This window comes from Brienomyrus brachyistius, chromosome 10 (assembly GCF_023856365.1).
Source record: "Brienomyrus brachyistius isolate T26 chromosome 10, BBRACH_0.4, whole genome shotgun sequence".
In the NCBI taxonomy this organism is placed as follows: Eukaryota; Metazoa; Chordata; class Actinopteri; order Osteoglossiformes; family Mormyridae; genus Brienomyrus; species Brienomyrus brachyistius.
In genome coordinates this window covers 22,078,741-22,091,007 of record NC_064542.1, presented here as the reverse complement: position 1 = coordinate 22,091,007, position 12,267 = coordinate 22,078,741, and the positions used below count along the sequence as shown (strand labels likewise).

Below are 12,267 nucleotides of genomic sequence, written 5' to 3'. Positions count from 1 at the left end.
GTCTCAAAAATACTCTAATTGGCATATTTGAGCCTCACAACAGTGGTACGCCCTGGGTGCCTTTGGCTCGCACTGAGAACCCCCTCCCCAGCCCTTGCTATCTACCCAGAATTCATTGCTGCTCAAACTTTTCACCGATCAGCCTACCCATATCCTCAGGCTCCTCGGAGCAGACCAACCGGAGATCTCCTGTGAGAACGTTGCACTGTGATGTTTTATAAACAATCCAGGGGGCTCTTGCGTTTCCGCGTGCGAGGCCCATCAATATTAATCAGCATTCCTGCGGGTTTTAAACTCCGAGCTCATAACAGCCCGGAGCCATCACAACACGAGCACTAGATGTACACTCAGATGCTTGGGAAAGTACAGGGCCAGAAGATTACCTTTTATAGACAGTAACATCGAATGATATCGTGGCGAATAGTCTGTTAACCGTAAGCTGTGGATGCCGGCTTTAAATGAGTTTATATTCATTGAGGTGGCTCATTGTAATTGCCAGTCCCTTTCAGGTTTCTTTTTTTCCGAATGGCTCACTCATCGTTTATAAAATCATTCAGGGCAGACCTCAGGTATTCATTTGGAAGATTTATTGTTGTGATTAGGCGAGGCAGCACGACACGCGATGGGAGATAACGCGGCTGACAAAAGCGCTCGAAGGTCTCAAACCCCGACTGCTACAAGCAAGACATCGAGCAAACAATCCATCAATCCTAAGAGGCTTTTCAGTGCTGCTTGCGCTCAGATGATGGGAAACCATCGCTATTCTTCTGTGACACATCAACACGCAGCGCTTTATGTGTCGCCGTGTTATCGGGGGTATTATCTGCATAATTATCCGGCCCTCGTAGATGCTCACAGGCTTTCTGATGCTTTGATGTCTGTCTTCTTTCAGCCGGAGCCGCCTTCTACCAACAAGTGGCAGCTTGACAAGTGGCTGAACAAGGTGAACCCGCACAGCAAGGCCCTCATCCACAGCCAACCAGAGAGTCATGGCCCAAGGGATGGCCAGGCCGAAGATGGCAAGGGGAAACCCCCGGGACCACTGCCGCCGCTGGAGACTAAGGACCGGGCGCTCCTCAGTCCTGTGCGGGACAAAGCCAAACCCCGGACAGGCCAGAAGCCACCCGAGGGCAAGAGTGCCAGGGCCAAGTCCCCAGCCAGCGGGGAACCAGTGCCACTCCGGAGGAGTACTGGGAAAAAACAGCCCCGCAAGGCAGAGCGCACCCCTAGCGTGGAGGACCCACACGGATGGCCCAAGCCCAGTAATCCCAGTGCTATCGCCAAGGAGAAGGAGCCCCCGCCACCAGAGCCCACCAAAGGAAGGGGAAAGGGTGCCCCCCGGAAGGAGCCGCGGTCTACGGCCACGGCCGCCCCACCCACCACGCAGGACAAGAAGAAGCACCGGGGACCCAGCAAAATCGTCCCCAAGTCCAAGGAGTTCATCGAGACAGAGTCGTCCTCATCCGAGTGCCACTCAGATCCAGAGGAACTGGCCAAAGTGCCCCCTCCTTGCCCAGGCCCCAGTGGTCCGGGGCCCCTGAAGTCCAAGGACTGCAGCGGCAACATCCTGAGCGTGAGCAGCCTGGCGAGTACCAGCAGCGCCTCCATCCCGGACCCGGGGGCTACTGACCTGTTGGATGACCCCCTCTTCTCACCCATTCCCATGGCACCCAACGAGCTATTGTCTCCACTCCGAGACCTCGATGAGGTCAAGTCCCTGTGGGTCAAGATCGAGCTCAGCTTCCTAACCCGGGTGCCTGGCCGGGACCCCCCAGAGCCAGCCCTGACCAAGCCAGAGCCCAGGGAGCCTGTCACCAGGCACCGCCGGCAATCGCCTGTGTCCACGCCAGTTGAAAAGCCCCCAAGCAAATCCAAGAGAAAACACAAGGCAAGCTGCCCGGTCCCAACCTCTGCCTCTCTCCCTTGCTGCATTGACCCCACCCCCTCTGCAGGAGGCGATCTGCATATTTTTGTTTAAATTGTCATTTCTCTTATTTTCTCTCACAGTCGGAGAACTGTGAACCTATTAGTGGGACCAAGAAGTCACGTCTGGAATCGAGTCTCCAGCCCCCCTGCATATCCCCCGTACACAGCCACAAGTTCACCAGCACTAAAGAGTGAGTATGTCTCCCCCCCTGCCGTCCAAGCAAGTGGCCATTATGACGCTTTTTAAGGAAAAAGAGCACGTATGACTCCAGTTTCCATAGCAACTGTGTTGTCCACTAGGAGCTCTGGGCAGGGTTTCTCCAGGAGCACAAGCCGAGCCAGAAATTTTGTGCAGTGTGCCCCCCCTTCCACTCCAACCAGGCCCTGGTCTCCTCCCCCCCAGTAAATTAGACATGAGGAAGCTCATTGCAGTCAGTAGTGCTTGAGGAGTGGGGGCTGGTTATCACAGGGGCCTTCCCAGGCTCCTCGCTGTGGATCTGCTGTAACCCGCTGGCCCGTGAACTGTTACCACACTATTTAAATGGCCAGGCAGGTTCAGGTCCCACCCCCCCTTCCCCCCAACTTCCGTCCTGGGAAGCTCTTTGAAATATACAAGTGAAGAGAAACCTGATAGACTCCTCCTCACAGTTTCTCCCTGGCTCCCGGAGTGCCGCATCGATCCACAGAACTTCGGGCAGGACCAGAGTGAGGTCTTAGCTTTGACGAGAAAACAGAGAACGCCGTGTTCCCTGGGAGAGATCCCCGGGCAGAGGAGGCTGAGGAGGAGTGTTTGTCCGTGCATTTAGAGAAACGCCACCAGCGGACATCGGGGCTCGGAAGCCATCATTCGCTCAGCCGGTTGATACTTTATGCTCTTTCCCAAGTGCTGCTCCTTCCTGTGACATGTTCTCTCTGTGTTCATGCAGGGAGTGTCCATCGAACATGTGTGTGTGTAAGTGCTGCTATTCCAAGACAGGCCAAGGGTGACCCCCCTACTCAGGCTGGGGGGCCGAAAATTGTAGCCCTTTTCTGTAGTGTAACTCTCTTTGGATAGAGGAGTCGGATAAATAAGTAAAATGTAAATGCGAGACTTAAACACAGCAGACCCCAAAACCTGCATCCAAGTGCTGCTCTTGGTTATTTCCCAATTGTGACAGTCCGCCTCAAGCTGTCCTGACACTGTCTCCAGCCCATTATCCATTTCCTCAGCTTCCTTACTTTGCTCGCAGAGCCATTTACGCTGAATTTGCATGTTGTGTTGCCATCCCATTATCCTGGGAATCAGCCCACACTGGGTTCGCTAACGGTTGCCTTTGGCAACACACTGGCATCACATGCCCAGACCTCGTGTCACCTGACTCTCGATAATGTGACTCTTCTCTGGTTGGCTCCCATCCCCATGTCGGGCCACCGGCTGGTTCCCTTTGCCGTTTTCCTGATTTCAGCACCTCTGCTGCTTGTAGTTACCGGCTGTTTGTGTCTCCATAAAGCCGATGGCATGTTTAATTCCTAGTTGCCTCTGCACACCCACTTGTGCAGTGTTAATCACTCTGGAGGGCATCTGTAGTGCCATTAGTAGCTTGAATTGTTTGGAGTGTGCTCGTGATTCTGTCGATACGGGACGTGTTGAGCACGTGGGGGGGGACCATCCTCGGGTAGAGCACACATGATGAATTCACGTGCACAGCCTGACCGAGCGGGGGGTGCTTTTCCTCTTTCTGCATCCAGCTCATCGAAGAAGCAGCCAAGGAAGAGGGATGAGAAGCTCCTCCCCCCACTGCTGTCGCCCCTGTCTGACGAGCCCTCCCGGCATTTCCCACCTGGGGGGTGCGGGTCTTTCGGCCCCGAAGCCGTCCCTCCCCCAACCTCCGTGGCGGGCTCCTTCCCTCCTGGCTGCCCGTTACCCTTATCTTCCTCCTCGTCTTCCTCTTCCTCCTCCTCATCTTCTTCCTCACACAAGCACCGCAAAGGGGACAGCAAGGTTCCAGCCCATTCCAAGGTGAGCATCGTAAGCCCTGGGGGAGGGGGGGTGGATTTTGTGTCCATGGTGATGTCCCAGCCGTCCTGGATGTCAGAGGTGGAAAGTTCAGGTCAGGGAAAGTACAAATCCAGATCAAGATTTTGTTTTGACCAAATAGTTTAGTACTCTGCGACTGTGACTCTCTATACTCTGATAGTCGGTCAAAACAAAACCTTGGTCTGGAGTAGTACTTTCTGGACTTGAACTTTCCACCCCTGATGGACGAGCTCTTGAGGTGTGTTAGCAGCTTTACGGATCAGTCGGATTCATGGACATACTTTTTAGGCCAGTCTTGCTGCCAGTTTCACCTGACCGTCATTTACCATTACATCTATGAATCACAATAAAATCACAATAATCAATGCATGGCCGAATCACGGGACTACGTGAATTTCTACAGCCTAAAGTATATCAGAATTATTTCTGTTTGTGCAAATCTGCAGATTCGGTACTTTTCTAAAGTGCCTGATTTAGTTGTTTCGGGGTAATTAGGGTTCAGTTAACGGTCTTCGCTAGACACCTGGGTACACACGCTTTGAGAAATAAAACGCCCGTTTTGTAAACAGAATAAGTTGTAAATTCAGAGCTCTGCTAGAAACGTCTCTTGTGCCTCAGGCTTTTCCCAGCAATCCTTGTGTTTCTCACAATCTAATTACTCACTGGAGAGGAGTGAGAATCAGCTCTCCCGTGTTCTGGGAGACCGAGGGAGTGGCAGTAATGTTCCCACAGTGTCACCTCGCCAGGGAGCATCACCGTGCCATTAAGCAAAAGTCCGAACTTGGTTTCTCCTGCTCCTAATCACTTCCCTCCTCGTCTCGCAGGAAGAGGACACCCGCGGCAAGCCTTCCGGCAGTTTCCATGGCAACGGGCAGCCCGACATCGAGCTGTGGTCCAACCCGCCGTCGGTGTCAGCGGACCATCCGGAGCCCAGGAGGCCCAAGCTGACATTCAGCAACATGTATGTGCTGGAACACGGACTGAGCAGAGCCAGAGCCCACTGTTGACCCTCCCCTTCGTAGATCAGCCAATCACAGAGCAGCACTGCTGCAGCCCTGTCCACCTGTTAACCCCTGATAACTGACAGCGGGATCGGGTGCTGCAGATTTCCTGCGCAGCATTCCCGCCTGCTTACCTCCCCTGTCTGCAGCTGAAAGGAGCTGTGAATCACAGTCTCCATTAAAACTATAAAGATTTAGAGCTTTCGCTACGTGTGACTAATCATTTTCTCCCTATTTAGCATCCAGCCTGACTGTTCCAGGCAATTTATAGCTCTTGTGGGAGAAAAAAAAAATCTGTTTATGCTGGAAGTGGCGTGTTAGACTGAGTCACAGTGGGCTGACAGATAAATGGAGGAGCCTGAAGATGAAGCGGCGGACGAGTGTGTTTGAGTGGCTGCATATGTGCTGGCAGGAAGGAAGCTCACTCTGTGGCCCATTCCCCCTACAGCCTCCACAACGCCGACTATTACATGCAGGAGGCCAAGCGGTTAAAGCACAAAGCCGACGCCCTGGTAAGAGTCTGCCCTCTCCCCTTGGCGTTTATCTTGTTATGTATGATCTTTCAGCATCGGTGTTAACTATCAGCCAAACCTTTAGCATGGGGCCCCTGAACTTGGGGGGCTCCCTGCTGACCACAAACAGTCACTACGCCAAATATTTAATGCATTCTTTATGTAACTGATGATGATGCTGCATATTTTGCTAACCAGCTAGCTAGCTTTGATCTTCTGACTCAACTCACTAGCTGTTTAGCTAGTTAGCTATTGAGTTATAGAAACATCTTGGGGGGTGGGGGTGCTGACTTTTTGAATGGGGCTCCAGAAATAACAAACCTGTCCCAGGTCCCATCCAGGTTGTCCCCCCTACCCCCCCTCGTACCCTGTGTGCCCTTTGACCCTAATCTAGATGAATGGCTGATGTATCCATGTTTTGTGATCAGGGCAGCAGTTAACAGATGTTAAACCCCTCGAGGGAAAGGATCAGTTTGCTCAATGATATGAATAAACGTGATGAGCTGTATGAAATGACAAGCAAGAGAGAGAGAGAGAGAGAGATGGTCTTATTGTAGCAGAGTAGGGATTGCAACCAGACAATATGTTCTTCTGATTCAACATCGGCGTGGGAGGCTGCAAACAGCTGTATGCGGAGCTCAGGGTCCAGCTGTCTCTCGCAGGGCCCCTGACACAGAGGTCAAAGTCTAGAGAACCGTTTTTTACCTCCAGCTTGTGGATTTTCTTTGCATTAATAAATCATCCATCTAGGGTTACTGAATTCATAGGATATTGCAAAGGGAACTGAGGGCTAATTCTCCTTACGAGTTCATTAAACTACAAAATCTAAGAACACATCTTACCTGCCTACTTTAAGGCGTGTAACGATTCACCCAATTCATGACTCAGGATATTGTGCTTACATTTTGATTTTCCCACAATTATTACAACATTACAATGACTGCTTACAAACATTTGTGAAGGTTGGAGTAAAATATGGTTGCCTATTAGCTGAAATATTCTTTTTATTAAAAATGAATAAAAATGAAAAACGTTATTAGCAACCATATCACCTTTCCAAGGTGGTCCTTCTGCAGGTTGCGTTGGTTGATTGCTGGTGCAGGGAAAGGCCAGGATACAGCGCCTCCTGCTGGGAAAACAGCTCCATTACAGATAGGAAAAACTAAGCAAAATATGCAGCCTGTTATTTTTTTTCTTTAATTTTGCAGTTCATTTTTTTATTTCTGATTTGAATTGTCATAAATTTGCACTACGATTTATCACGGCGCGATATGCTATTATGTACCTAGTTAGCATATGCAGACAATGAAACACAGACTCTCCGAATGCCCGGAACCAGCAGAAGCGCGGCTTGGCGCTGTCCCTGAACCTGGGCGATCTCTGCTTCACGGGAAGATGGAAAATGTTGCCTGTGGTTTATCTCTCCCTAGACATGTCGCCATACTGAAGATGTGCGGCCGTCTATTTGGTCACAAATCTGGTCGGGGACCTGCAGCATGACAGGAAGGCAAGGCAAGGGGAGCTGATTAGCCAGGATGTAGAGGCCAGCCAGTGGCCTGCGTTACAGCGCTCGTTTAGAACTAATAGACCTCGCAGGGGCCCACAAATCTCCTTCACTGCCATGAGATGGAAAGGACGGGCATTTTGGCAGGAGGGACTGTGAGAAATGTGACATTCCATGTTAGACCTGTAGGGGGGGCTAGCAGCATCATCAGGACTGGGATGTTAACCCCCCTCACTCACCACCAACCCTCACCTCCTCCCCCCACAGCTGGAGAAATTCGGCAAGGCGGTAAACTACGCAGACGGCGCACTCTCGTTCATCGAGTGCGGTAACGCGATGGAGCGTGACCCCCTGGAGGCCAAGTCACCCTACACCATGTACTCGGAGACGGTTGAGCTCATCAGGTGGGTCCTGCTCCCCCTACTGGGCACAAGCAGTCACTACACTAAATATTAAATAAACACATCAATTATTTAGAAAATATTGGTGCAGCATGTTCTGTTAACCAGCTAGCTACGGTGTCCTTACTCTACTTGCTGTGTTTGGAAATCGTCGCGCAGCCATGATAGTTACTGAAACGAAGGGAGACTGCCAGAGGTGTTCAGGTTAAGTTTAGGGTTAGGGTTAGGGTTAGGGATGCATGTTCAGGAAACAGCACGTCCCTCAGACAGTCGGCATTCGCTAGTGTCGCCGGAGAGTTTCACACCGATGTGCTTTTTAAAGGTACGCCATGAGGTTAAAGAACTTCACCAGTCACTCTGCAACCATTGCTGAGAAGAAATTAGCCGTCTTGTGGTAAGTTGTTTACCTTGTGTGCCCCCTCACGCACACACTCACGCACCCCCCCCCCCCCCCCAGAGAGTGGAGTGTGAAACCCAGCACTGTTCAAAAGCATCAGATGGTAAATTCTCAGCCCTGCTGAAATGCTATTTAAATATCCAGTACAATCAGCTCTATCTTGAAGGAGCTTTAAACACAGCTGAAGCCCTTAATCAGCTTAAAGTGGCCCTTTATTCTGTATTTCATTAAGCTATTACAACATAACTCATGATTTCCCTACCAGCCGCTGCTTCAAACAGCAGGAAAGGGGTCTGGGGGAGGGTGGTCAGAACATATTGGACCTGGCTGGTATCTCGGCAACAGTCACCATTCCTGACCGACAGCATCACATAAACTGGGTTTTCAGCATCACGTTTGTGCTGCTTGCTTTGCTTTTCACGGTTTATAATTTAGTTAGCATGTTATGCGTCTGATATTGAGTGGAGGTTTGGGAAGTTGAGACTCTCAGAACTGCGCGTTGATTGTGTGCCTCTGTCTGTGTCTACAGCTACCGGTGTTTATCCCTGCTTTACCTGAGGATGTTTAAACTAAAGAAGGACCACGCCATGAAGTACTCCCGCTCGCTGATGGACTACTTCAAGGTAACTCTCAGCCCAAAGCTGCACCGCTGGGGACGGGGCTCTCGTGCTGTTATGCTCATGCTGATACAGTCTCTGTTTCAGAACTCCACCAAGCCGGCACAAGCACCCTCTCCTTTGGGAGCCAATGGAAAGTAAGTGGGCCCGGCGCCATCTTGACGCTCAGTGTCATCACTCGTGGCGTGCTGTCCAGCCCCAATCCCACATGGCGTAGGCTCCGGCTCCAGTCACATGTGCCGTAAGGTCCAGTCTCAGTCGCACGTGGCATAGGGTCCAGCACCAATCTCATGTGGCATGGCGACTATCCACAATCCACCATGCTGTAGGGTCTAATCTCAATCACACGTGTCATGCGGTCCAGCCCCCCAACTGGACATGGCGGGCAGTCCAGTGCAAATCACACGTGGCATAAGGTCACTTGTGGCATGGTGTCCAGCCCCAGTTACACATGGTGTGGGGTCCAGCTCCAATTATATGTGGCCCTAATCATTTGTGCTGTAGAGTGCAGCCTCAATCGCATGTGGCATGGGGTCCAGCCTCAATCGCATGTGGCATGGGGTCCAGCCTCAATCGCATGTGGCGTGATGAGCAGCCCCTGACACACTTGATGCACAGTCCAGCCCATGTCAAACATGGAAAGAAACCCAATCACACAGTGAGAGCACAGTCTAATTTATGGTGGTCGAACATAAGTACTAAGTTAAATATTGTGTTTAACTTCAGTCAGGGGTCGATTTTGGGTGATGAGCAGTGGTATGAGATGTGGAAATAGCTCCAGGCCCCCATCTGAAGGGCTGCCAGCATGTCTTCAGTGGTGACTTACCCCCCTGTACTGTTGGTAAGGTGGCTGCCCATGCAGCGGCGGTTGTTATGGGGGGGGGGGGGTTCTGGACCCCCACCTGCTGCAGCTGTAATCAGCATTAGATTTGAGTCGGCCTCCATTCCAGGCTTTGTTTGTTTACCTTTCGTCCCCCACCCCACCCCCCCACCCCCCCACAGCAGTCATGAATCACACATTATTTTGCTTTCTCCTCCTTCCAGGGACTGTTTGTTTGAGTAAAAACCTCAGCACGGCCCGGAACGAGCAGGACTGCTGACAGGGGGCATAATTTACGTTTGCGGGGGGAGTGCGTCCCATTTCGGCAGGGAATGACGGCACTCGGAGCCGGATTGTCGGGCTCTGCGCTGAGAGACTGATGAATACGGCCTCTGACTGGTGGCTGGAACCTCCCAGTGGCACAGAGACCCGTAATTGTTCAGTTAGAAGGAGCTCCTTCAGAGCACTGGCAGCCAACATCAGCGTTAGCGATTAGCGGTTAGCCTGGCTGGAAGGGCATTACGGGACAAATACACAGGCCCGGGGACGAGGTCGTCCCAGGTCAGGACCCTCTCCCCATGAGGCCTGCAGAGCTGGAGAGAGTGACAGGCGCCTCCCCAGGTCAGTGGGAGTAGTGTGCCACTGTTTTCCTGATTTGCTGTATTATATAAAATGGCGGTATGATTTTACAGTCAGGTCACAGTCTGTGTATTCATAGTGAACATTGCCTGTAAAGGTCAGGAAAAGTGAATGTGCTTGGTTCCGGTCTCTGCCGTGATTCCTCTGAAGTGAACCTTAATTAGCTACACGTTAAACAACCAGAGTCTGCTCTCCGCGTAGTGGACAAATAAGTAAACAAAGCTAATTTGATAGCACGATGATGAGTGAAAGGGCGGCATGCCCCGGCCTAGCCTCTGAACGCTGACCCCTGACCTATGGCCCCCCTCCCCCCCCAGGGGCACAGGCACGCCGTCACCTATGTCCCTGAGCTCGTCGCCCGTGAGCTCGGTGAGCAGCGGCACAGGTCCGGGAGGCCCCTCACCCAGCGGCTGCGTCGCCATCCCCCAGCGCATCCACCACATGGCGGCGAGTCACGTCAACATCACCAACAACGTGCTGCGCAGCTACGAGCACTGGGACACGGCGGACCGGCTGACACGCGAGAGCCAAGGTACCCGGGGGGGGGGGGGGGCCCGCCATCCGCAACAGCGCTCGGGAACACATGGGCACAGAACAGAGCGCCACACGGAAGCCATTTCTCATATAACCAAAGCCTGTACTGAGCACCGCTCAGCCTCAGAGGAGGAGAATTCACCACCCACTGCTGGTCTTTGCCACCTCAGTTCCCTCCTAGTATATTCCCTGTTCACATTTCCTGTTCATTCATTCTCTCCTTCTGTCTATCTCTCTCTCCCCCACTCAGAGTTCTTTCTGGAGCTGGACTCGGTGATGGAGCCACTAACACAGCACAGTAGCATGACAGACCTGGTGCGTTACATCAGGCAGGGGCTCCACTGGTTACGTCTCGAAGCTCACTTATTATAGGACTCGGGCCGCCGCTGCCGCCCCCCACGTCTCCCGTCTCCATCACTACCTCTACCAGCACGTCCATCTCCAGCCGCCCCACCCCCACAAGGACCACCCCTCTCTGCCAGCCAATCACAGTCCTCGGGAGGAGTCCGCATCCTTGTGTATAACCATGCTGTTTTTTTTTTTGCCTATTTTTGTTGTTTACTTTCTTGTTTTTATTTTGTTATTGGTCGTCTGAGGAACTTAAAGAGTCCCACTGGATTCGAAGGAATTTCAAGACAAAAGTGAGAAGGGCGTCTTCACTCTTAATTTGTTTTTAACCCAAACATTCTGTGGAATGATAACTGTTGGGGACAGTGGATTGTCCCGCACTGTGACAGAAAGATAGAGTGGGACAGTGGGGGGGCGGGGATGGGGAGGGGGGATAGAGTGTGTGAAGAATTGACTCGTTGAAGCCGGACAGGTCCTTGCACGCCGTATGGTCTCAGCGAATTGTATGCAGTACAGGACGTCTCAATAGACTACGACTTTGTTTTCACTTATCATTAGCTACGGGACGGGTGAAAAATGGCTTATTTGTACACTTTGGAAAAGTCACAGTGTTTTAATTCACTGGTTGATGGTTTATCGATTCCTGGATGTTCCAGTAGGAAGCAATGAAGGTCAGTGGGCCACGGCTAAGTAAGAGGAGCGATCTAGAGAGGACCTGCCATTTCCGGCGTGTCATTTCAAACCAGAACATCACTCGGCCGACTTCAAAAGGGGACACGGTCTCGCGGAAAGCAGCACATCCATCCGTGAGATCAGCAGCCAGGTGGAGCATCACTTGGGGGAGGGGGGGGGGCACAGAATGGATTAAACTCAGCCCAGGTGTCCGAGGCGTGATCACTATCAGCCTGAAAATCAGAACGAGGTTTTGGTGATGCTGCTGTATCTGAAGGCATGAAGGTTTGCCTTCACCGCAGGCTTTAGCTACCGTTGGCTTCACTTTGGTCTCCTGCATCTTTCTTCTCATGCTGGGGGGGGGGGGGAGGTCCAGGTCTGGAGTACGTTACGTTTTCTGATTGCGGCTTTTAACCTGAGGCCAAATTCACTGTCTTCCTGACTCGGGGAAAGCATGTCAGTACTGTGCAGTACAGACCTCCATCTCCCACTGTGTTCAGACACGCCGGTTGTCAGCCAATCACAGCGAACTTTCACGGGTGACATGGTATTTCAGTCCATGGTCTATAAACGCTCTCCAGATCGACCTCCGCGGCCCTAAATGTTTCATTTGACGTTGTTCATGGTCGTAGGCGCGACGTGTGGGTTGTGACCCCCTGCCTGTTACAGAGGACCCCTCCCGTCCAGATTAACGTCTGTGTCGACAGTGTAAAGGCACAAGCGTCATAGGGACATCAGTCCTCATGCCCGTGGGGGGCAGGGGGGTGTACTGTTACCTATGGACCACCCTTTCCCCCTTAACCAGCCACCTAGGGTGGCTTCTAAGGGGGCATCAATTAAGCAAAGTGCCATCCCCCACCCCCACCGAGACACAGTGAA

General features: G+C 52.0%; 1 protein-coding gene across 5 annotated transcripts in view; it reads left to right on the top strand.

Annotated features, from left to right (window-relative positions):
* aff2 (AF4/FMR2 family, member 2) overlaps positions 1–11,566 on the top strand; it is a 115,078-nt gene extending 103,512 nt beyond the window's left edge. For 3 of the 5 annotated variants that reach the window (XM_049028790.1, XM_049028789.1, XM_049028791.1), the window contains exons 11-21: positions 893–1,888; positions 2,008–2,117; positions 3,655–3,925; positions 4,768–4,904; positions 5,393–5,456; positions 7,228–7,364; positions 7,684–7,755; positions 8,288–8,381; positions 8,451–8,512; positions 10,152–10,366; positions 10,619–11,566. In XM_049028790.1, coding sequence (XP_048884747.1) covers positions 893–1,888; positions 2,008–2,117; positions 3,655–3,925; positions 4,768–4,904; positions 5,393–5,456; positions 7,228–7,364; positions 7,684–7,755; positions 8,288–8,381; positions 8,451–8,512; positions 10,152–10,366; positions 10,619–10,740 — 2,280 coding nt within the window. In that variant the 3' untranslated portion in view covers positions 10,741–11,566. The remainder of the gene's footprint in view (positions 1–892; positions 1,889–2,007; positions 2,118–3,654; positions 3,926–4,767; positions 4,905–5,392; positions 5,457–7,227; positions 7,365–7,683; positions 7,756–8,287; positions 8,382–8,450; positions 8,513–10,151; positions 10,367–10,618) is intronic. The other 2 variants (XM_049028793.1, XM_049028792.1) reach the window with 1 other exon arrangement.
* The last annotated feature ends 701 nt before the right edge of the window (positions 11,567–12,267 follow it).